Genomic DNA, 26,385 nt, shown 5'->3' with positions numbered 1-26,385 from the left:
AAAGATCTGAAGCGCATTCAAGATGCTGTCAATTATGTGTACAAGTGATAGCAATACTAACGAATACTTTTTGTTGAAAGAATTGGAGCATTTAGGTCAAACATGACAAATGGATTTTTATATTGATGTACATGAACTATACATTTTGGAGCGAAAAAATACAAACCAATGGGACATTCTATTCTACTAGAGCCTCAAAACCGACAATAAACTACTCTCTCCTCCCTGCAAAAAAATGGAGAAAACAAAACTAGAATGGTGTTTTACAAGAATGAGCTATAGATACAGTCGGCCTAATATACAAACCATCAAGCATTTTACTCAACCAAAAAATATACATCTCATTTTTATCAACTAACCATCCAATTTTCATTTGGTTGGCGCTTTGGTTTTCTGCACGGCATCCTGATTGTTTGCTGCAATAATTCCTAACTGTTTTGAATCCAGCAATGGATCAAGGTCAAGACCAACTTCCTGTCCAACGTGGTTTGTCCAATCGTTGAGATAATCTACAGTAGAAAGTTTCACATTAAAGGGAGGTAAGCTCCACCATGACCCTTCCTCAGAACTAGTGGTGCTGCATTGTCGGGGACCTTATCCATTTCTTCAGAACATGCGTCGATGACATCCCCAAATCCAGTTGCCACTGTTGCCAACTGCATCCGCAACCTCAAATCCCTTGTCCGCTTCATTAAACACCTGAATGATCTTCCTAAATATTTAGCCCATTCAGCTGGCAACCCTCCCCCTGTGAGCCAGACAGAAAAATGAGATTGGTCCCCTCTGGCAGCCATTTCAGATCTATAGAATCTAGCTAAATCAATCAGCATTGAAGGCTGAAGAGGTAGAACTGTCACAAATTCAGCCACAAACTCCTCCATTACTTCAGGTTTAAGCATCTGGTTCCAGAGTACCAAAGCCCACTCACTTGGCTGGTTCAGGTTATAAGCTTCAGCTACAATTAGAGCTTCTTGAAAACGAGACTGCTCAACTAAAGCTCGTCTAGCATTGGTTTCTGATCGATAAAGCCATTGGAAATCTGGCATTCGTATTTGAAGGGACAGAAGAGAAGCCTGAGCACAATCACTACGGGTTTTGTTGCCAGCATCAATTGAAGAGTGAACTTCAGCAGCTTCAATGTAGTAGCGCATGGAATCCAGTAAGTCTTCATTCTGGTCCTTGTTGTAGCGGCGAAACCATTGGTCACATGATTGTTCTGCACGTGACTCTAAAAGAGCTGCCGTCTCATGTTTCATATCAAAATGATTGTAGACCTGTATATAACACAACTATAATCAATTAAACATAATCAATTTTGAGGAACAGAGAACCCAGAAGAAAAAAAAGGAGAAAAGCAGTCTGAGCATGTGGAAAAAAGTTAACTCGTTCACTTTTTAAGTCAATGCTTGAAAAAAACTATGAACATTTCAACACAGAATATGCAATATCACATGGATTGATACATTATAAAGTAGGATAACAGTAAAGTATTTCAATATTCCCCCAGTCATAAAAAAATAATGATTTGACTATGAATGGCCCAAAAAGTGGCATGCAGAAGACTAAATTATTCTGAAACAATTAAGTATCGTCTTATTCAATATATTTATATTAAAAAAATCATATGTCAGAAGCATACAATCATTAATCTATTTATTCATTTATTATATGCTACACAGAAAATTGTTAGTAGCTGACATTGTAGCAACATTAAAAAATACAAACCATGGCAAATGCATCAAGATCGTTAGGGTTGAAATGCTTTAAAGATGTAAGAACAGCCATTCGAAATCCTCTGACAGCCTCAGCTGTGCCTGTGTTTGTGTCTGCAGCAGCAGAATACTTCTGAAGAAGAAGATCCAATTGACCATTTTCTATAAGAATGCCAAGAATGAAGTTCAGAGCATAAAAATTTCCAACTCCAGTAATCAGGCGAGCCAAGCATGGAAAATCACCCTCCAAGACATAAGCTTCAACCCTAGTTGCAGCAAGAGCCACAAGAACATCAACTCCATCAAGGCAAGCAGATGATTTGTAGAAGTGGTGTGACAGAATTAGAAGCTCAACCTGAAAATGCCAATTTCATGGGGCAGAAGCAGAACAGAGTCAGTTTTGAGAAAAAGGAAAGACTATGCCAGAAACATTAAGGTACTTTCTCTACTTATATTTTTTTAATCGAAATTACAGTTTCTCAATTATTATCCCTTAAAGAGGGCACAACAGCAATGCAAAGGGAGAAACGCATTGTAATGTATACAGTATCATTGGCCGTTAAGTTCCCATTGGATCAAGAGGACCAAATATTCAAAATATGATCTTGTAAGAATAGTAAGGGCACTAAGTGTGTGGACATGCTTCAAGTATGTAGACACAAGGCAACTTCCCCTACCATGTAATGTGTCGTGCAAGCACAGAATCTATTCCTTACCTTTGCTTAAATTGTACACTGCTACTGTTTTATGAAATTATTTGAGTTTTCTGAAGAATATGGGGTGAGTCCCAAGCATTGGATCAGTTTTTACTGGTTTTGGTAGCAACAAGAAGCCAAAGTTTTGTTTGAAATATTTTCTACGCTTTGGTACATTAGGGTGAAGCATAACCCTGCCATTTTTTAGGATATCTCTTCACAGATTAGGCATTTGGCTTCCACATTATGTAAAGAACATGGCCTTTTCAGAGGGTTGTCTCTCAGAGATTTTGAGGGATTGGGTAGCTTTGACTACATTCATGTCTTCTATTCCTTTTTTTTTTTTTCTTTTCCCTGTTTTTAAGGAGAATTTCTTATTCTCCTTCCCCTTTGTAATATTCCTCCCAACTTAATAAATTTCTTCTTTAATTCAGAAAAAAACCAACCAGGTGGATCACAATCATAATCAGAATCACAATTGACTACATCTATCATCTTAAAAGACCAATATAAATTAGAGTATTTCCAGCAGATTCCAATTTTAATTCCCCATTTTCAGAGCATAATAGTGAAAAAAACTTGCAAGGCTGACAATCATCCACATGATACCTCACAGGCATGTGGTATTTCTTGTCCAGTAATCACCAAACGCATTAAAGCATGTCCAATTTCAGGTTCAGAGGGACAAAGCTCTGCCCACTTCAAGAAGTCTGAAAATCTCCACAGCAGTGGAGCAGGCCCTTCCTCCTTTTGTGAATCCATATATCCTCCACGATGTGCAGCTAACACCCCCTGGACAATAAATATAGCAATATAATTATATAAACCTCTATAAATTTCACAAACTTGTATCTAAACAGTTGTTTAACATTACGCATGCATAACTGACACTAACATGTCAGATAGAAAACTGTAAATCAAAATGACACCAATTCACATGTCCTGGTTAATTTCTATATTCAATAAATAAGCAACATGCCACAAGAAATTCATCTATGACCAAAAGGATGTCCAACACATTTACCAATTACCACACATCATGCCATGGAAAAAATATTAACTAGAACCTAAATAAAAAATGATGGACCAAACCTTGAGAAAAGATTCTGCAAGAATTTGAGCAATACTTGCGGCAGGCATTGGATGTGTCTGAACCAGAAAGTTTGCCTCCTCAAAGGAATCCTGCGCTTTAAGAGAAAGCAGCTGCAGTAGTTCAATTGGCTGCTTGTTGAAAGCCTCAGAAAATGAGAGGCCCAAAGTGTTTGCAGCTTTTATAACTGCTATTATTCTCTTACATAGCCCACGCCCACTGCCTTCAGTGAAAATGGCCACCAAACTCTCCAAAACCTAGCATTTCATGTCCGCAATATTGCACATATACACACATGTTATCATTAATAGAGAAACAAAACTTGTAATAACAGGGACAGGGATATAGGGGGGGTGTTTGGTCGGGTTGGACAATTACCTGCAGTGGGTCAACATGGCCCTTGTCATTCAGTATGTCATACGACTGCATAACCAAACACACTTCCTCATCAAGCACTGACACTGATATCACGCTAGGAGGAGTTGACATAGCAGCAAGCTTCAGGGCTGCATCAACAAGTCTAAACTCAGATGGTATTTGTCCAGGGGAGAATTTATATTGTAGTTGCTTAGCGGCAGCAATTTGCCCAAATTCCAATAAAGAAAGTACAGCCCTTTCCAGTTCTGCTGCTCCAACCCTTTCCTCCCACCTAGAAAAAGACATGTCCACTTTTACATTTTCTTCTTGCAACTGCAACTCATTTTTGAAACTAGGAGTACTAGAGCTATCATCAGTATCAGGAGTTTTATCTGCTAATTCGAGAGGCGGGCGCCTTGATGCTGCGTATCCTTTGGCCCTTCTTTTTGTCTTTGTACTCCCCCCAAAAGTAGTTGAAAGTGCAGCATCCATCAGTTGATTCTTGTGAGGGATTTGGTTATTTTCCCTGGACTCATGTTTTTCTACAGTTTTACTCCGCATTGCATTTATATGGTTGTCCATCTTTGTTATTACACTTGCAGTTCGGTCAATAATACTGGAGTCATTCTTGATAGCACTGTCCCTGGTAGAAAAAGTGAAATTGAAGTCTCCTTCACTCTTCACCTGAGTCTCGGACTCAACGGCTAAGAGCCATACTTTAGTTTCAATTTCACGCAGAAGTTGCAATGGACAGACACTGAAAAATTCAGAAACATGATAAGAACAGCTATTAACTAAAGTTGAAAAGGAAAATAATTCGTGAATATGTTCCATACGGGTTGGAAAGACTTATCATCCCACTCAGCCATTGCAGAGAAAGCAATAAAAGTTCATGCAACTCCCTTGCAGGAAGATCTTTCTCAACAGCTTCAGCATGTTTAAGAAAAAATAACCCAGCCTGCAATCATTAAAATGGAGATAACCTTTCAGCATAAAGCAATATAGGAGATATCTTTAGCTGAACATTGACAGTACTAAAAAACCAAACACACTTGAAGAGGAGGGAAGGAATATCTGATGAATAGTGTGTGGCAATGGCTCCATAAAGCAACCCTCTCTTCTGGCACATCCCAAAGAAACTCCTTCCATTCAGCTACCATAGATTCAGCCTGGCATTTGTAAAGGGGGTAGAGAAATGTGGGGAAAATTGATGAGAAATATGCAAACTATCAACTAAAATTGCTAAAAGTCATCACAGACAAAATTCACAAAAAATGGTAAGAAAAATTATAAGCTTCATCAGAGCTCAGATTTACAGTGAAAATTAAGATAAGTCAATATTCAACTAAATTTACAAACTGTTAGAGATGTCCTATCTTCAATGTTTAAAGAGTGCAGTTTGTGAATAAAAACTCATCATTTTCAACACTACATCCATTTGATCAAATGAAATGATCAACGCACCAGAATTTATTAAAACAACATAAATACAATGTGTTAAATTGGCACAATAAATCAATCGCACAATTCTGTCCAAGTAACAGAACAGAATCACATGTACAAGATGTAGGGTGATAAACAATAAGACGATATATGTAACATGACCAAAAAAACATTATTCATAGCCCTAAATTTACAATTGCCAATGTAGTGTCTTCATTAAAATTAGTTTTACCCATGTCCACGTAAAATTAATTAATCTAATATTAATTTTCACAGAACAAAATTATAAAGAGACAATATGATTATGAAAAGCATTCACATCAAGCATTTATACCAATATCAACATGAGTTGAAGAAATGTAGAATTAGCTATAATGGGGTTCTCCAGAAATCATTCAATTGTTAAGGTTTTAAATATTGGCTCAAAACTTCCCCTCAATTGAAGTTACAGTCTGTAAGAACTATTTCATGTCACAAGCAGGTTTACAACCTTAAAGTACTACCTGAGATTCAGTGACATGATGCATAGCAGATTTCCAAGGTGCACCATTGGCCTCCAACTGCTTGGCCCAGTTCCTTGCTTGCTCCCAGTGCCTATTGTTCTCTAGTGCAGACAAGAGTGAAGCATCATCTGAAATTTCATCACCTAAATGCAACTCATTATCTTTACGAAGTAAAGGCTCTGCTAAATTAATTTTCCAATAAACCCTTCTATAGTATGCAGCAGCATATCCACCATCACCAAAGTCAGTGGCAGCAAGAAGTTGCAGTAAGCATCTTTTTTCATATGGAGAGGGACAAGTTGAAAGCACAGCATCAGCAGCTGTTGAAGCAGTAGAACTAATCCATGATGTTCCAATCTGTACATCTCTTCCTGCATGTAAGTACATTGGTTCTTCCTTAATTCGTGCAGAAAAGGAGCCCAAATGTGCAGAAGCTTCTGAGAGACGCATTTGAGAAAATGCCTGAAGAAAAAAAAAAGTTTACCCTTTAAAAAATAGAGTTAAAGAATGTCAAGATAAATGTATTAAAAAAAACCAGATACTGGCACTTGAAAACCAGGATCATGTTTATAGCACTTGGCCAAAATATGCACAGTAGCACATGAAAAAGAATCAATCCTGTATTCAACCATAGGCACCTCTTGAAAGTAGTTTCACTAATCTCAAGTATACAATAAGTGAACCAGATGAATTTTAAATTAGATGGCTTACCTGAAGAGCACGGATGAATGGCAGCAAGGGGCAGGATGGAAGGAACATCTCAAATGCCCTTAGCAAAGGCAAGAACAATTGTTGTTCACAAAGCACTGCAACCATCTTTGAAAGAGAAGCAGGCCCTTCATCGGAATCACTTGCAGCATTAATGCATCCAGAATGTTCTACTTTTCTTTCATTCTCTATAGTGTTACCTTGGGAATCAGTTTTTTCGCTTATAGAAGTATTAGAGGTGTCAGATATTGTAGAAGCAGAGGATTTAAGTGAAACAGGAGTTATTAACCGTCGACGTTTAGGACTCTGCCTATTGTAATGAAATGTAAGTACTCTGTCGCCAACAGACAGGGCATTAGTTGCATTTACAGCTGCTCCAACATTGTCTGCGATCTGGGAAGCAATATCATTCACCTTGATGGATGAAGTTTCTCTGTCCACGGATAAAAGGTATAAAGTTTCAATCATTGAAGTAAGTCTATGCACGATTGTGTGTGTGGATCAGTTGACATTGGTATAAGACTTAAAACACTAAGATCTTTAAAAACGCATCATATATGTGAATTTTCAATCCAAATGTTGAAAGAACAACCAAGCCTTATTCCTATTAGGTGGAGTAAGCTAGAAAATGTTGCCCTTGTCTTTCCAATATTTCAAAATACTGGACCCCAATAAGCATGAAAAAAGTACATTGACTAGTTTTAACAAGTGCTGATGCAATATAAACAATTTTAGATTCATGTAGAATTTTTTGAGCATGATATTCAAGGAAACTTTAATTAAACAGTGGATGTTGCAAGAAGCCAATCACATAAAAAGAATGATTCCTACAGCTGCAGGATTTAATTTCATTTGACTGTTACCACTGTATCCTAAAATATAGATAGAAACACAGATTTTGACTAATGTAACATAGACTACCCTAATACTTGACATAAATTAAAAGATGCAGAACTGCAAGCTCTTCACAACAGAAATGGTTGAATATATCAATAAATAAATAAAAGCATAACAAGAACATAATATGAAATTATCATTTTATTTATTTACAGTCCCAGTCACCTTGCTGCAGTAATTTCCAACCAAACTGTCAGGCATGATAATGGAGAGACATCAAGGAAACATGAAGCAACCATCGCCAATATTGACCAGGACAACTCTTTTGCTTTCATCAAGAGAGCCTCTCCTGGACATTGTTGCTTTTCACACACTGCTAATATTTGGAAGAGTTCAACTGGAACACACATGTTTTCATCAGGAAAGGTTGTTTCACCACTTTTCTCCAGTGTATCCGAGAATGATGCAGAGCTTGCCTTTTTCTTTGACTGCATTCCTCTCAAAACTGTTAACATATGAAGTCGGAGACGTGGATCACTAAATTCCTTTGATGCCTAGCATTCACAATAACAACAAATTCAAAGTGGAACGATTTTACTTTTAACATAACATACACAGTTTGAACTTTATGATGGTTTACGATAGGAAACAATACTCACCAGTTTGACTACTGCATCAAATGAATATCCTCCAATTTGAGCCTCAGACAAAAATTCAATCTGACAGGAGCAGAAAAAATCATATGATTGTAGTTTGAGGAGCTAATGAAAGAAATAACAAAAGTAGAAACATACCCAGTCATTGTCTCTAGCTAATATGGCAAGGTACTTTGTACTTGAGGGAAGCTGGTGCAACCTACAAAAATTTGTTACCAAAGTCCAGTGCTGGCTAGCAGCCTTTCGTTGAGATCTCAACTCATTTCCATCACCATTTCCACTCAATAGCCATGACCCATAGGTTTTTCCATCAACTATCCGTGGAAGGCTTGCCTTTTCTAAATGGTGTAAGACAAGCATAAGAGCTCGTGAAGGTGGTTTACTTAGGGCTCCTGTCTCAGTAGCAATAACTAGAGAATCCTTGGGCAAATATTCATCAGCAAGAGCTCGAGCAAGAGATTCTGTTACATCACCTTCATGGGATATTGCATGAAACACAGATCCCTTGGGGGATAATTGCCTGAGATTTTCATTATTCTCGCATGATTTGTAGAAAGATGATATCCGTTTTAGCACTGCAATATCAGTGCGCATCTTGCTGGCAGACAACCCACATAGCTCCAGAAGAAAAGCACATGAAGCAACAAGCATAGGATCCTCAAAATGCATAATAGCAATTGGCAAAACCTGAAAATTCAAGAACAATTTTCAATCTACCATCCAAAACATCAATGAGAATCATCTTTTTTTTTTGTGGGGGGCTGGGGGCACTTATTTTTCATGAATAAAAATTTGGAAAATTTTGGCAAGGAGCAAATGATATTCCATATTGGGAAAGCATATGGGAGAATATCCAGCAAGAAAATCAAAAGAAACCCTAAGATGCAGTATAGAACTGATAGAAGACCAAATAAATAGAGTTTACGTAATATCATTAATGTCCATCAAACAGCTTGAAATTTTAGGTTTATTATGTTCTTAACAAGGTCTCAAAGCCTGTGACCAAGTGATCAAAAGTTAGAACCTTGCCACCCACATTCATCATAATCCAATTAAATTATACCACAAAGTGAAATGGCCTGTGTATCTCCATGCTTAAAGAAATATAAACTATTCAATTTCATATGGCCCCCTGTAACATTTTAACTCAGGTTGAATTTGTTATTGACAGATACATCTAGAAGCTGGGCTTGGGAATAATGTCACAGTCAATTTTGGAATTTATCATCAATAAAAGATTTTATATGGTAAAAAGCAAACATTTTTCAACATTTGAACATAATGTATTGATTTGTCTTAATTTTACCTCTCATTTCAAGTACGTAGGCAGATAATTTATTAAAAATAAACTCACAGATGAAAGTAGAGTCTCTTCATTTTGTCCTAGTGGTGAGAGAAGTATTTGAACATCTGATTGAATGTTAGTTTGCCCATGAGCTGAAGTACTAGATTCCCCTTCTGATTTCAGATTTTGAACTCTATGGCCAAGAATTTGGTTAAAAGCTGCCAAAGCTCGTCCACGATGCAAATGATGCTCAAGCCCAAACCCATTTTCCTGAAAAGTAAATTCAAATTACTGATGACGTTATAAAAAAATAAAAATCCAAATACTCAATTATAACTGGCCATGAGGAGGGTTTGTTGGACATTTAAAATAACTAGAACATGGAGTAAATAGCATGTCTACTCATAGCAGCAGATAGAGAAGGATACTCCATACCCAAGTGGGAAATGGCACTCCTAAAAAGGAAAATTATAGATAGCAAGAATATGTTTTGCAATTGCTACAACATGTTTGCATGGTTATTGATTCTTGGATAGATGAGTGGTCCTGACAATTTTGACTTGTACAACAACTACCCTTGAATTATAAGAAATTCTGGTGGAATTGTCTTTATTTTTTTGTTTATTGCATAGCATTGCTACCTAAAACGAAACTTGATTGGGGCAAAAATACCTTTTACAGTCATGCAAATTGTCACATAATTATTGAGTGTGACAACACAAACCAGAAACTGCATAGAATTCAATCTAAAGGATACTCGTTTAGTTTATAGCTAAAACATAAAGCACTTGGAAAGAAATATGAGATAATTGGCTCTTGAGGAAATACATACCAAACATAAGAGATATGTCTGGCAAATGCCAAAAATTACACAAGATCAACTAAACAGAACCCTCTCTAATTGACAATTGTCAGTTATTAACAGAATATAGGACATGCTCTTTCTAGAGCTTCACACAACAAACAACTCTAATAAAAGGGGGATACAAATATTAAGTCTCAAGTTGTAATCAAACTCTCCTAAAATATAACAGCTACCAGCAAACCAAACAAAACCCAAACTAAATAATGCTACTCTGTGCTACCTGAGCTCATAGTAGTTATGATCATTCTGATGCAAGGAAAAAAAATAGATTGCAACATATTGGGTCACAGCTGGACCAGAGCAGACATCAAAATAACAAGGGGAGCAGGTCATTTTGTCACAGCTTCAACTGTTTGGTAGCTAGTCTAACAATTGAACCAGTACCAATTTTACAAATGGAAAGAAATAAATATAAAATGATGGTCAATATCAGTAAGACTCTAACATGAAGTTTTCTCAATTAACTCTTAGTTTGTAAAAGATAAAATTGTTAAGGACATATTTATCTTGTTAAAAGCAGGGAAGATCCATTCCACAGTATAATTTAAAATCAATATCCCATTTCAACTTTTTTTACCCCAACCCTTCACTGTTTGTCACAAACAATGAACAGCTTAATCTGCTAATCTTTCTTTCCCTCCCAATTAGCTTATCTCATTATTTTATCCACACATTTTGAAAGTTGGGAACAAAAAGATAATCAATTTGAGATAAACAAAAAGTTGATATCATTTCAAAATTCACAGCAAATGAAACTGGATCAAGGCTAGCTAAGATTTTGAGATAATGTTGGGTCCAAACCAAATTGGGCCTCCACTAAAGACATACCAGAGAAAGAGGGGTAAAATAGGAAAGGTGAGCAAGGAGGCCGTTATGCAAGATTCTAACAGATTTAACAAATGGAGTACGTAGCAAGAATGAGAGAGAAGAGGGGTGAGTGCAGCAGAGGAGGTATATATGGAAGATAGACAGAGGGGAGAAGGTAGGAAATATCTGGGAGGTTATTTGGGGTGGCTGCTGCCATAGGAGGAGCTTTATTTCATTCATCAATAGCTCTTTTTCTGTTATTACCTAGCTATTTTGCTTGTACGTCCAGCATATTTCCCTGAGTTTGTTCTGTCACTACAATAATACATTCAGTTCCTATCAGATAACATCGAGAAATTGTCTGAAATAATGTTTCCTTTCTAGCACAACAAACATTAGTCTTGCGCACCTTAATCTGTGACTCCAAACAAAGGTTTCATATGGTAATTTTCATAAAACAATCAAGTTAAATAATAAGACCACCCATGTGGCTGGCTAAACTGAGACAATTGGATTCCTCGAACTATGTTGCAATTGGAATTTGTAGTAGCAATAAAATTGCAAATACCATATAGCTAAACAAACATTAGGTTGTTAAAATATTTATTAGCAATTGTCAAGAAAGAATATTTTATTTAAAAAAAAATGAGTGCAAAAATGGTGAGCCAGACTCCTAAACAGAGACAGGGAAAAAAAGAAAAATACCAAGCAATTAAATTAAATTCACATACCTCAAGTAAAGGACTATATAATTCTTCTTCAATATGTCTTTGGATAGTTGCTTCCCAGGATATTGCACTTATTTCAGCATGTACATCATCAGCATTTACAAATAAATCAATGTCTCTATGTAGCAAAGTTTCCCCAGTAGGGAACCCTGAAAATGATTGGCATCCAAGAGGACCCTGTAATATAATGAAAACTACATAACTCGGATCGCATACATATACATGAACTATCTACAATAGCACACAACCTACATGACAGAGTAAGGTATTTATGAACAGACAAAGGGAGTTAACAAGAGATCAGTGATAAAGCTGCCCTAACATGACATATAAAGCACAGTATTTTCAAATTGTATTACTGAATTTAAATAAGATTAAATTGTATTGAAAAGGAAGCAAAGGAATCCAATCATTCAAAAATGAGAACAGACCTGGACATAAAGCTGTATCAACCTTCGTATAGGCTTGGGAAACCAGCATGGAAGCATTAGTAGAAGTGATGTATCACGTCCAGTAGAAAAGAAGATGTCATCACGCCAACTAAGATAGTCTGATAAAGCTGCATTGCAAAATTGTGATAGCCAAAATTGACACAACCACCAAAAAGAAAATAGGGTTAGTTTAAGTGCCAAAGTAAGTTAGGAGAAAAGGGTGGGGGAGGGGTTACCCAACAAATGAGGTTAATAGCTAACCAGTTTTTGCTTTAGGGACCACCAAGCTCATTGTATCTTGTCCAAGACATGCTCCTACAAGTGTGCGCCACAATGTGGGGAACTTTTGCAAAGTTGGCCTAAGGTTCTCCAATGTGCACTGTGCAGAAGAATTACTATGCCTATTTACACCACCGCTATTTAAACAATTTTGAATCGGGACAGCAGCATGCATCAGGGTTGCCAGAGCTGCCATTTCTTCCCCTCCTTCAGCAATGTCATCAACAGTTCGAATTATTTCATCTAACTCCATAACACTCAGGTCACTTCTAGAAACTACATTACGAGACATTCTGAAACGAGCATTGGCAAGTGAGGCCTCATATTCACACCCCTTAACTCTAGATAAGAGTAGCCATCTTGCCCATTCACAATCGACCTGTTGAGATGCAATGTATCAACAAGCAACACTAAATCCTCTTTAAAGCAAAGAAATCCATGTTAACTTAACAAACAAGCACTTGATGACTGGAGGTTGAACAAAACAATGAATGGGAAATAAGGAATATTGACAAACCTCCACAACATTAAAGGCTCTTAAGAGTGACAAAAATTAGTAAATAAATCAGAAAATCATTTGGCTTAACTATAAACATGCCAGTCTGCAGTGTTAACATAAAGAGATAAAATTTACCTGAATTCCTTCTGAGGTCGATTGTTTGGACTAGGGTGCTTAATAGAGTTAATGGTAATATCATTTTTAAGTTTGGAAAACACATAAGATTCTTATCCCCAATAATTGTGTTATGAGATGTATAGTGCTAGTTCTTCCTCATTTGTTCTTACATTGTTCAGCTGCTGTATGTTACTCTGTTTACAGAATATTGTTCAGCTTTTTTGGTGAAGGCTTGATCAGAGAAATGTTCTAGAACTAAATTTTGTCAACTAGCATTAGTGGTTTTTGGGTAGGCATAACATGGAAAATGTTTTTCAACCTATTTTTGTTGATTATCTTGCACGTTTGATTGAAGTGCAACACCTGCATTTTTCATGACACTATTGATTGATTCACCAGCAGATTTGGGATAAAATTACATGATTGGCTTCTGTTTGGTGTGTAAAGTAAAGTAATTTAAAGGTATTCTTAACAGATATTCACAGGGATTGAGCAGCTTTGCTCTATTGATGCTTTTTCTCTCTTATTTTATTTCCCTTTTCCCTATGGAGGATCCCCTATTCTCCATATCCCTTCTATATTTTTCAATTGGTCTTAATTTTTTTTCTTTTATTGAAAAAAAGAAAGAAAGGGGTTAGCTGAATTAGTCACTAAACTTGCATAATAATAGCATAGAATAAAGTTTGAAACTACATAACCTACAAATTTCAGTGCATCAACAGCTTATGGAAGTATATGAGCATCATGATTTGAAATAATAAAAAATCAATCAGAATAAGATCAAACACAGAAAATGACAAACAAATGCCACAAAGAAACTTACTGCAGTTTCCTGTAATGCATAATGTGAATCATTATCGAGGACCAAACTATGATGATCAAGGTACAGGTCCAAAAGATTTGGCAAGTTATATTGTGCACAGTGATGTACAAATATTTTATGCAAAGCTTGTACAGTCCCATCTCCAACGGATGAAGCCTCAGGAAGATCATCCTCCAAGCAAATCTTATCTTGGCCAGAAACGAAACCTGAACGAGCCAGAAGAGTTATCACCTCTAATGTCCCTTCCCAATATTCCTTCAAAAATATAAATCTTTTTGCAAGTTTTTCCTCTATAAGCATCCTCATCCACCCAGAACATATGTCAGATGAAAACCTATATATTTGGATATCTGGAACTTCCATGCATACAGAATCCAATTCTTCAAGAGAGTACAAGAAACTCCCATATTTAGAAGACTTCATATTCAGATTGCATCCTAAGGATGAAACAGGCTGTAAAACATCCAAATTGAGTTGAAGGCTTCCAGCAGATAGGACATATGCAGGCATCAAGTCCAGCAGTCTATAAACTTCCTTCCAATGATTGCGACAAACATGGTATTCAAGTTGTGACTCCCACAATAACGAAATGTTTGAATGAAAAGATTGATTCAGTATCATCTGTACACACAAAGATGAACAAATAATGAAAAATGAAGTTACTATAGAGAAAGCTGTTTGTCCTTACAGAGGTATCAACATGGAATTATTGACTAAAAGCAATGCCATGCTTAAATACATTAATAGGGGGGAGCAAATTTTTGTCACAGCTAAAATTTTAATTCAAAGGTATAGAAATCTTTGATTTGAAGTTCAAACCAAAACAACCAAATCCATCTTGAAAGAGATCTAATAAAGGTGCAAGTAGAAGTTGGGTATTTACACCTCAAGAAACAAATAGACACATGCATGCCAAATGCAGGTCTCTACGAAAGCATAACCACTTTTGCTTCCAACCCGATCCAATAAAAGTGCTGCACTGGTAAGAAATCCAATTTTCCAGAATTCTTACTGAAATCTTCTCCTTCAGTCTTTGTTTCATTTATTGAATGACAACAAAATCATATTATACCATCCAGAGAGTTCTAAAGGTGATGATAGGTGCCAATCATCATTGGCATCATCAGAGACAAAACGAAAATCAATATAGAAATGCACAGACACAAAACAGAGAACCAACTTACACGATCAACAGTTCTTTGCTCCCAGGCATCAAACCAGACAGCAGCAGCAGCCCAATATCCAACATGTGCATCTTCCTCATCAACGCTCAGAGCAGAGGAACTTTCATTAATATCCATCCATGTGTCAAAGACAATTCCATCAATCTCACCACATTCAATGACAAGACTATCAAATGAATGGTTAGGCAAGAGTCTTAATCTATTTTCTACTGGTAAAGAGTCCAGTGGAATGCCAGTATCTTTCAGTCGGTGATGATAAGTTTTCCAGAAGCTACTGCTAGGATAGAGGCTCTTCATACCCATGCACAGAAACAAATGAGATCACAAGGCTCAGCTCATGGAAATTTCTCCTCAGTAGTTATGTTGACCACAAAATAAGACAAATAAATTCTACATACCTCAATCAGATACATATCATCCAATATCTTCCATTCATATGGTCCTAGATAACCATATCTTTTCATTTCCTCCGCAATTTGGGCTCGCAGAGATCTCCTTACAGTGCCAAACAGAAGTTGTTTAAGACAGGATTCAATGTTCTCCCCAAGTCTTTGAAGTGTAGCAACAGCAAGTTCAATTTCACCCTGTTTAATTATTAAATTCCTTTGTTATTTTCATTTCATAGTAATTTGGAACAGCTAATGAGAATGTTACATACATTACCTTCAAAAATAAGTCATAAGCAACAGCTCTGCCAATGTCACGAACTTCAGTAAAAGTATCATGAGGCTCTTTGTCAGTAACAAAATCTTTTGATTGATGAAGATGCAGTTGCAGAACTGCCAAAGGGAGACGACCAGAGAGTAGAGCATCTTTAACCACAGTCTTAAGGTCCAGATTATCTACCTTCCAGCGTGCCATCATCTCTCGTGGATTTTCCACAGGAAAAACTTTCTTTCCTAAAACTCCTCCTAATGAGGTTAAATGAGATACATTGCCAAATTCATCTGAGACCAAATGAGACTCAGAATCAACAGGCACCAGCACTAGATTTTCATTATTGTTGCTGGCCGATGCTGGTAGAGGAAAAGAAAGCTCACGTTGGTTGGAAACATCCAATGACTCCAAATCTGATGGAAGAATTGAAAGTTGGGATTCTTCCTGCATAAGTTCTGTACTTACTAATGATGACTCCTCTCCACTGTCAGCCTGTAATTTAACAAGAAGATACCATTTAATTTTCTGGAAAAAACAGCAACCAAATTAAGCATTTATCTGAGTAGCATAACCATGAAGCACCATACCAATCCTTGACTGACCCTTTGAAATATTGACATATGCCTGAATTGCAGATTTCGAATGATCTCCAAGAAACGAGCCATCTCACAAAGTTTTTGAGCAAAATCCACTTCAGTTTGTAGTTTAACTGGTTCAATAGGAGGAAGAGAGAGTAATCCTGTCCTATTAAAGTCCTCTGCTACATGTGTATCTACTTTATGTTGTAGCAACCCATATTTAAGAAGCATCTTTGTTGCAAAGCAAGTAGCCAGTGCAAGAAGCCTAAATATGTTGACAACAACAACATAATATCATAAGTCAGAATTAAAACAAACTATGCAAACCATCCAATGCATTTTTCAAAATTATATTCTTTACTCAAGAATGTAGTGTCACTGACTTAAAGAAAAGGCACAACAAATCAAACAGAATATTGACAGCCCAAGCAGTGACCAAAAATAGAAAAATTGATAGAGCCTATGATATTGCCAACTCATTCATGTTATCTAAAAGCGCATAGATCATAATCCTGAAATTTTCTAGCTTTTGAAAATGGGATGTGTTAGAAGTAAATTTACCAGGTACAACAACAAACTTATGTCGTTTAGAAGTGAATTAGTCAAATAATTGAAATAAATTTAAAAACAGTCAGACATTCCTAAAAATGTATGCACGTTGATAAAATTTTGAAAGAAATCTCCAGTGTTCAAGAAGGATAAATAAATGCCTATCATGGTCTGATTGGTCTTTTAGTATTTTACCTGGTTTATTGTTTTATAATAAAAAGGAATTACATAAGTAGCTAATGGTAACTTTATACAGGTCCCACTCAGTATAGTTAGAACCATAAGTTCATACAAGAAAGAGAGTCTGGTTAATCTGTCGCCAGACCTATGGCCATTTGAAGCACCTAATTTAGTTTCCTCTTCCAGTGTAGCTACCCTAAAAAACCTAGCCATGAGAAAATTCCAGTTGTTCCCAAACTAGAAATACTTATACCAACAGTTCTTTTTTTTTTTTTTCAATTTCCCTAAAATGAATTTATAGTGGAATGAATTTATAAAGCTATCCTAGAGAAACTTGCCATAAGCTATATAGCCAGGACGATGTCTCACAAACATCTTTGGAGGACCAAAATATGCATTCACTCCATATATTTTACATGGAGGACATGTGTCAAGCAAGAAGCAAATTGGTTTTAAAATGATAAAGAACAAAAAAAAATTGGCAAGTGAGCCAATGAACAAACAAATTTACCTTAAAGCAGCAGAAGTTTCACTATCATTACCACTTTTATTAAGTATAAGATACACTGCAGCAAAAAGTAATCTCAAGATCCCCTCTTCTGCAAGATCCACATCCACAAGCATTTCCAAAGATCTGTTCATCAATAAAACTGGAAAGTGAATTTCATTAGATAATATTTGCTAAAGTAAACCTAAATACTACACAAACACATCAATGTTATACATCTCCTGTACAACTAACTTCACTCCTTTGAATCAATATAATACACACGACAATGTAATGTGGCAATCTGAAAACTATATCATATAGTTTGAATTTAAAAAGCAAAATATTTTTTGAGAAGGACCAAGGAGCACTAACTAAGACTTGAACTAATACCAAACTCAAAAATTCCTATTCCTAGCATTATTGCTTTTTCCCACTTCTACATGTTTCAACTGGTAGGAAAGTCATGCTGAGAAATTAAGCAAAATTGCATCATTCATAAGTCTCTGAGAACCTGGATGAAAATTAAATACTAAAGGAAGAGGAAAGGTTAATACTTAATTTACATGAACAAGGAACAATGAAATAAGTTTTTATTAGTCAAGTAAACATTCACTTTTTTGGAAAAATGCACGATACCATCCTTCAGGATATTATTGTCAACCAGACTTCTCGTATCCTAATGATAGTTTAGACTTAAATAACAATCTAGCTAATATTTAATGTCTTTATTCTCTCTTTTCCTCCTTTCCTACTTAAATCTATACTATTTCATCATGTATCAATGCAGCAGCATCCTCAGTGATTTTTTTTTACAATCTCTCTTAATGTAAATACTCTCCATCATTATTAGTCATCAGCTTCAAAGTGTCAAGATTAGCGAGCTTCCTGAATCCATGCCCCCATCAAAGCCTCCAACTGTAACACCCTCTTTTTCTTAATTGCTTTATTGTATTATTTATTATTGGATTTTATTTTTAAAAAGGAAGTCTTTGAGTGTTGTTGGCTGCAGAGGGTCTCGCTCTCAGTTGAGATATGTCTCGCTCCAACAAGACTAAATTTTCTGGACTAGGCATTCCAGATCATTTTCGCTCAAGTGAAATGAATTTCGCTCAAGTAAAAAAGGATAATGTCATCCAACTATCCCCTCACTCAGGCAAGAAAGGATAGGGTGAATGAGGAGTTCTCTAGACCCATTCTAACTCAAGCGAGAATGTCCCTCGCTCCGACAAGAATATAAAAAAAACTTGAAAAATCATTGTATGATGTTTTTGCTCAAGTAAGAGATGACCTCGCTTAAGCAAGAGTCCGCTAGCTCAAACGAGTATGCATGAATTTGAGAGATATTTAAGGAAATTCTATTATGAAAACTTGCATTACAATCTAAGTCACCTTTCTCGTATTCTCTCTGTTTTCTCACCTTTCCCTTCTCAAAGAAACCTTCCTTGGATCCTGAGTTTCTTTTGAATCTGAACTCAAAACATTCGTTTCGATCATCTCCAATTAAGTTTCTTGGAGCTTGGTTCTTCAACTTTCATTTTTATTTCTGTTTTTTCTCTTTTTAAAAGTACTTTATTTTGTCATATTTAAGAAGAACTTAGTCTTTACTTCAAGGTAATGAGAGCTTCATTGCATCAATAAAACATAACAAATATTATATATTCATGAGAATGTTATTGTATGTTTCTTGTCAATGTGTTTGAATGCAACTTTGATTGTTGTAAAAAGTTGATGATGCATGTTTGGTTGATTTGAAGTGATTTCAATATACTCTTTTTAGTGTATGTGGTATGGACTTAATCCTAAAAATGCTTAACTGTGGTTCATGTAACTAATTGATGAGAACAAGTTGAAAAGGAAAAACATTGTGTTAAAAAAAAAAGTAAAAAAATTAGTGTAAATAGTTACAAAAATATACTCGAAACATAGAATAAAGAGCCAAGTGTGAAAATCTAAAAGAAATATAAGTTAGTGAATGATATTCGCTTGTGTATATACAATCTATGCGAATGCATCATATGGTCTCACACTCATTTTGATTAACACTCCTGACTATACCTTTATTAAAGAGTCATAAATTGTATATGTTGTATTCATGTGCACTGATTAATCAATAACTATTCACCTATCTGTGTAATAACTTATAAAATACTGGAGGCAATTAATAACTGTGATCACAGTATACAAAAAAGTACTAAAACGAAAGAGAAAAATGTATTGATTATATAATGGAACATATGTATGGTGATATTTGATGTGTTTGTTATTATATTTGATACTGTATAAAATGCAATTAATTATATTTTAGTAATGAGGAAAGAACTCATTCTTACAAATGCTTTCAAAGGACAAGGGTAGCAGATCCGCAGAGACCTAAGTTGTTAGAATGGTTTGTAAATAGTAGGCTAAATTATGTATATAGAAAGTGGCAACTTTTCTATCGCTGTAAATTTGTTATAAATAATGGTAATGAACCTGATAACATTTTCACGTTAGAGATGACAATAGAGTATATTATACCTTTTGATTATCCTACTAGTGGTAGAATCTACCACACACTCGCTTGTACATATACAGAGGTATAGCTCAAACGCTAGATGTGGTGAACTACGTATATACTTTCTATGATCACAACCAAAGGAAAGATCAGGTAATTTTACTTACCCGAGAGCTAGTGACAGTCAATGAGGTCGTTGTTGGTACTAGAGATCTTTGTGCTGATGAAGATCTAACACAAGAGGGGGATGACGGAGATAGTGGATTGGTTTGGAAATAACAACTAGGATTGTATCCTCAGTGTTTTAGTATGTATACTAACAACTCTTGAGACTTAGATTATTTTGACATTGTACATATGTAAACTAAGTCCTAGTGTACCTTGATAATGGTCTGTAATTATTAAACTTATACATATAAATGAAATACAGGTTACGTATATTTCCTTATTCTTTAATGTTAATTTATTCATTAAAGTCTGATTTATCTTTTGTGTTTTCGAATAACCATGGATATTCTTGTAAATTGAATCAAGCGTAAAAAGTTTTAAATTTTATTACATTTTTCGTACTACATATATAACAAACTCATTTACTTCCTCTATCTCGTCATAAATTATTATGTAAACTAAATAAGAAATTAAAGGTGTCACACCAAGCATTGCCTCAAGCTCCTAATGTCCATAACCTTCTACTAGTGAGTGACAGCTTGTCTGGCAAGGAGCAACAATGACAGTCATTTTTGCCTTTGTCTAACCCATTGTCTCCCTCTTTCCAGATATGGCCTCACCTAGTCCAACCAATTACCAGAATCTGTCCAGTCAGCCTTTCCATGCCTGCCCCTATTCCTCCCACTTCCACCATTGTTTGCATTGTCACACCATCTCTGATCAAGGCCAGCTACTGTCACTTCTGTCCCCCACCTTCCCATGACTACTAGACTGCCTTAGGCTGTCTTCTTCTGTTTGTTGATAAGATCTGATCAGGGCCAGCCACTATCACTTCTGTCCTCCACCTTCCCATGACTGCTAGACTCCCTTAGGCTGTCTTCTTGTGTTTGTTGGTCAGATTTGAATTAATCCCTCATGTAAATGGGTTGTTCCTTAGCATTATTTGTGATAGTTATTACGGGTTTGTCATTTTTTTGGTTACTGTTTAGCTCTTCAACAATGTCAGCATGGCACTGAGGAGGAGAACAATAATAATGTAGTTACATCTTAACCTGCTAATAATCAGTTTGGGTATAAACAAGATTATACCAATAGTGATTTTTCTTCCCATCAATGGACATTTTAGTGAACATTTTATTAATATTACTTTTATTATTTAAATATAACCTTTCTAGTGAACATTTTAGTTTTATTTCATTATTTTTGTAGATTTTAAGTTAATTATCGTTGATCAAGGAAATCAAAGAGGGCAGACCAGTTGAACTATGAACCAATCACCTCTCAAGTCTCAAGTCTCAAGTCTCAAGTGTGGTCCATCATACAAACTGCTGAGTAAGAAATAAACAAGAACCTGCACTGAACTGAATGTTCATGTAAACCTATCAGTTCAGCTGAATTGAGCCACATCTCTCACAACCTTTTTCTCACCCCATTGTTGCATTCTCTGAATTGAATTTCCTACTCAGGTTGAACAGATAAAAAATCAAAGAATTGTTCAGTTTTTATATTCTAAACAGAAAGTGATACTTCTTGCTGGCCACCAGCTACCAACCAAAATGAAGAACAAAAAGTAGAGGCCAAAAGAAGCCAAGCTACAAGCCATCAAAAGATTTTATTTATCCAGTCTGTAATTATCATCACACAATCAAGAAACCTAGCTTCCAAAGCTCCTCAAAGTTGAAGGGGAAGAAGAGAAACAATCCAAGTGAGAAATAAATGTCATTTCCAAATTCATATTCACAACACAAGAGTGTTGACCTGTAGTCATCAAATGAATATAAACAGCATGGCCACAGACTATGGCACAACATTGAGACTTCAATACACATGAAGTATAAATCAAGCCAATAATGAGTAAATTTTGGCTTACCTTTCTATTTCATCAAATTTCAAGTAGTCCAGTGCTATTTGTAATTGACGAATACGCGAAACTTTGATGTCCCATCCTGACAAAGAAAAAATAAATAAATAAGCATGCACTTAAAATTGTTTCAATAAATTTTAAAGTATCGTGTGCCAGTAATCACACCCTAATTCACCTAGCTGGCTAGCTCTAAAACTCCTAAGAAACCAAACTATCAAGGTTGCGAGGTTGATGGAAGAAACCTCTGACAACAAAAAATGGGTGGCAATACACTGATGATCATCCAGAAAACAAAAAAGTATTTACATACAGAAGTTGGAATAGAACATTTGTATTTCCTAAAAAGATATTTTATGAAAGGCAATATTTCATCAAAGTGAAGCAATTAGTGAAATGAAACAGAATAAGAGTCCATCATACAAAAAAAAAAACAATTACATCAAATAGGAGAAATATAAATTAAGATATTTGCATTAAAGAAAGTTGGAAAAAATTGCAAAAAAAAAAAAAAGAAAGATTCTGCATATTCCTGATGAACCAGACTCAAAATCATCCAAATTAATCAAAGAAGAAGCATTTAATATTTTTTGGTTTCCCAAGACATCAAATGCTTCAGTTATTTCATTTAATACTTTCTGTTTTAAGTAGTTAGGAGGATTTGTTAGGAGGACATAGCATTACTCAAACAATATAACTCTTCAATTCCTAGTGCATGACTGCTAATTAAAATCATAAAGAGCCAGAGGGGAGGAACATGTTGGTTCCCCACACATGCTTGAGAGTTTCCCAATCAAATTGAAGTCGAAAGAAAGACTTACTGTCGAGATTTATAGTTTTTGCTGTATTTTATTTTTGTATCTATATTCTCTGAAACTACGTCTTTTCCTGACAAATCTTCCTATTTTGTTAAAATCAAAGTTGCCACTGGCCACAATGAATACCTTCTACAGGAACAAACACCACTAAATAAACCATGTGCAAAAACACATGAATAAAATAAATGAACAAGTCTATCCCAAGACATGAAGACAATTAAGGAGAAGATTAAGGTATGATAGTTTACCATTTTTCAAACACAAAAGATCTGCTTCTTCAGTGCCTTCATACAGAAGAACTCTATCCAAAATTTCAACTTTCCAAGGAGAAAACCTTTTGGTTGATTCTCTTATTTCCAGATTGTCTTTAAGTAGAACCGAAATCCCTATATCCTTGCTTGATTGGCGATAACCAATGTACTCAACTGGAAGAAAATTTGATAAAACTGAAATGGAGGGAGCATACACTGATAAACCACCTTCTCTTACAATATAAAAACAACCTTGGAATGTGCAACCAATTGCTTCTCCAATAACAGATTCTTCTTTTCCATCAAAGTGGTATGCATCATATACACTGTCTAAGAAGTTGTCATCACGGACATCTAACTTCATTTGCAGATTAAAATGGACAAGTTGAGAACCATTCTGATTCTTTACATTCTTCTTTCTAGAGAAAATAGTAATTCCCAAAGGAGAAAAACATATAGAATCATCCTCACAGACTCTAAAATTGGGAAGGAATATTTTTCTCATAACAGGAAATTTCACAACAGAACCAAGAAATTTGTGACCATTAGTTACTTTAGAAGTAGCAGAAAAACCACTTGAATAGGAGCCACACAAATCCCCTTTTTCTTTAACTGTGCAGCCATTAATTTTCTGAATAGTATTACCTGCCGCAGCTCTGTCTGGGGAAGCAACACTACCATTTTTTATGTTCAAAACATTTGATTGAAAATATCCAGATAAATTAGAATACACTGCTTGGCGATCTATATCAGAACCACCAACACCCCAACCAACCATCACCCCCAGCCCAAATTGCTGACGATATGGAAGCAACATCTCAGATGAGCAGTTCCTCTCAAGAATATATTCACCCAAAGATATCACATAGATCACGCCACATTCATCAACCACAGCTAAAAGGGAGGTATGTGAAGCAACTACTAACCTTTTGAATGATCTCCTAAAAGCATCACTGTTCTGATCAGGCATGTTCTCAGTAATGCCATGCTCTTGTTTAATGTATACATCATTACTCAACTGCAACTTTTCTAACCTTTGCAAATCTAATTGGGGGTTAAGTCCACAAGCCTGTAATACATTTAAATGTGTCACATATTCACCAGACAAGGCAGAATAGAGAACAATCAAGCCAGAAGAACTAAGACAGACAAGAAGATGATCAGAAAATTGGAAATCCACCCACTCAACCGCCTGAACTATGTTTATCCCTTCATCAAGCTTCACCATTGAAACCCACTGAATACCCCAACTGTCTACCTTGGCAACAAGAAGTAAATTCCTACTCCTGCCTCTTTGATTTGCATCATTAATATTGATAGATACATGATGCATTAATGTCAAAAAAAACCCTACCAAATAATATGAAGCACTTGAGAACACTCTGTTGCATTCATAGATCCCATTAATCACAATACCAAATACACTGGAAAAACAATCAACCTTATTATCTTCTATACAAAAGCTCAAGCTAGCATCTTTTACTGAATCAGCTGGTTCCTGCCAATTCTCCTTACTCTGGACTGATTTTTCTTTGAGGAGATGGTCCAAGGATAGACTGCCATCAAATATTTTAAAAGAAACCACTTCTGTCAAGCAAGGAAATTCATTATTCTCAGGGAATTTGGTCCAAAGAAAACCATCAGATATGACAGTTTCAACTTTTGTGAAAAATGACTCTAAGTATCCCTTAGTAGCAGAGCTACTTAACAATTCAACTCCACCATCTCCCCCAGTCAAATTTACATTCTGGCCTCCAGAGACCCTTTGCCTAAAGCTGGAAGATTCTCCGTCTAACATATTTTGATCTAATGAAGCAAGGGGCCCCCACTCCACCCACCTGCCTTTCCTAGAGTTACCCTCTAATACAGCTTGAACCATTCCCCTGGTTTTAGTCAGTTTAGGAAAAGCATGAACTGTTACCCCACATCTTCCAGAAACAAATAGAAGTTCTCTAAATGAAGCGTCATTGTGCTGATCATAGTTGTCCTCAAAACGAGCCCATGCCAATGAGTTCACGTCACTAATGTATGGATGAGTATTGGATCTTGAACATTTAATTTTAGCAACATCAGTATCAATATCAATACCTGATCCTGAAGTGCAAGGTGAATCATTCACCAAAACTGATCTACTAGGTCTAGCTAATGCCTCCGAGAAAATAGTTGATGAACCTAGATTGTGATCATCATAATCACATCCACTTTTAGGACCACTAAAATGTGAATCTCCTGCAAATAAAAAACAAACGCACAAACAAGAACAGGTAATCAACTAATCTGAAACACAGACAACTGCATTTGCACATGTAAAATAGAACAGGCCATGATATTCAACTACTGTATAGCAACAGCCAAACTACAATTATGAATAAGCAGAATTCACCTTTAATCAGAGGAAGTAAAAGAGCTTCCCGTTCATAAGAATGCAAAAGCAGTATCTCTCTCGTAGGAGAAAGAAAGGCTACGCGAAAGTCCGAAAGCCCGATTTGGGTCTCGGAAGGGTCCCATTTGTGCAGCTGAAGTATAGCTGGATCCTCACTACCCAAGGGAAAATCCATTCTACTCCTGATTCAACCAAACGCAAATTCAGCAAAAAATAAAACAAATAAATAAAACAGCAGTTAAAAAAATACAGTAGAAATAATAACTAATACCTAACAACTAGAGTTATTCAAATTACAATTTCCAAACATTTTTCATCGTTAACTTCAACATTCAAAAGATCAACGTAGTGATCTAACAAGGCTCGCAACACATGAAACTAACTCGGCATGAGGCTACAACGTAATCGTGTTATTCTCCGTAACCAAACAAAAAAAAAAAAAAACGGTAGCAATAACTATCTAAGTCTGTTTTCCATTTCATTTCCTCGATTTTTTAATATTTTATAATTTTCAAAACGACCGGTGAATCGCTGTTGGAATCGAACATCACAATCGGAAACAAACACGTCGAACATCGAAACCAATCAGGATTCAATAAACTAATTTAAAAAATAATCGACGAATTCAAATTGCATCAGTAGAAAACGAGGAGAACTCGAAAGGTCCAATCTAAAAAAATGAAAACGAAAGGTAAAGGATGTGGAACCTGGTGGACGATAATTAAGAGATTGGAATAGGGAATCGTTGGGCGCTTCTTTCCATGGATAAAGAACAGACGAGTTAGGGAGTGTGGTGTGCGTGAGATTGAGATTCAGATGACAGGGAGTGAGTTCTGCGAAGGGAAGAACGGAGGTTTTTGGGGTTCAGACGAGAATGGAGCGATTTTGTTTCAGCGCATTGGAACAGAAAGAACGAAGGCACTTGATGGATGCTTTC

At 36.0% G+C, this 26,385-nt stretch overlaps 1 protein-coding gene across 3 annotated transcripts; it reads right to left on the bottom strand.

The window, feature by feature from the left end:
* LOC113873502 lies at nucleotides 1–26,385 on the bottom strand. 3 transcript variants are annotated; one of them, XM_027511643.1, is made up of 26 exons: nucleotides 26,156–26,385; nucleotides 25,449–25,630; nucleotides 23,063–25,294; nucleotides 22,006–22,081; nucleotides 17,495–17,617; nucleotides 16,264–16,519; nucleotides 15,683–16,168; nucleotides 15,418–15,603; nucleotides 15,020–15,310; nucleotides 13,836–14,456; nucleotides 12,379–12,775; nucleotides 12,118–12,245; nucleotides 11,690–11,863; nucleotides 9,356–9,556; nucleotides 8,140–8,688; nucleotides 8,005–8,064; nucleotides 7,571–7,899; nucleotides 6,512–6,941; nucleotides 5,801–6,262; nucleotides 4,907–5,023; nucleotides 4,691–4,812; nucleotides 3,876–4,611; nucleotides 3,500–3,754; nucleotides 3,017–3,199; nucleotides 1,726–2,067; nucleotides 1–1,274 (listed from the first exon to the last, which is right to left on the bottom strand). In XM_027511643.1, exons 2-26 carry the CDS (start codon nucleotides 25,621–25,623, stop codon nucleotides 525–527), a joined length of 9,681 nt encoding a protein of 3,226 aa, XP_027367444.1. In that variant the 5' UTR covers nucleotides 25,624–25,630; nucleotides 26,156–26,385; the 3' UTR covers nucleotides 1–524. The 3 variants fall into 3 exon arrangements, with proteins under 3 accessions (XP_027367444.1, XP_027367445.1, XP_027367446.1); XM_027511644.1 differs by having other exon boundaries at nucleotides 16,279–16,519; XM_027511645.1 differs by lacking the exon at nucleotides 1–1,274 and having other exon boundaries at nucleotides 1,934–2,067; nucleotides 3,022–3,199.

This window comes from Abrus precatorius, unplaced genomic scaffold, assembly GCF_003935025.1.
Source record: "Abrus precatorius isolate BTA unplaced genomic scaffold, Abrus_2018 Scaffold7, whole genome shotgun sequence".
In the NCBI taxonomy this organism is placed as follows: domain Eukaryota; kingdom Viridiplantae; phylum Streptophyta; class Magnoliopsida; order Fabales; family Fabaceae; genus Abrus; species Abrus precatorius.
This window is presented reverse-complemented; position numbering and strand designations above follow the sequence as displayed.

Bases quoted from the DNA above. Each gene is read 5' to 3' on its own strand.
- LOC113873502 (XM_027511643.1), bottom strand. From the start codon at position 25,623: ATGGATTTTCCCTTGGGTAGTGAGGATCCAGCTATACTTCAGCTGCAC. The intron at 17,618-22,005 runs GTAAGCCAAAAT...ATTGATGAACAG, and splicing joins AAATTTGATGAAATAGAAAG to ATCTTTGGAAATGCTTGTGG. The intron at 16,520-17,494 runs GTAAATTTGTTT...CAACATATTTAG, and splicing joins GAAACTTCTGCTGCTTTAAG to GCTTCTTGCACTGGCTACTT.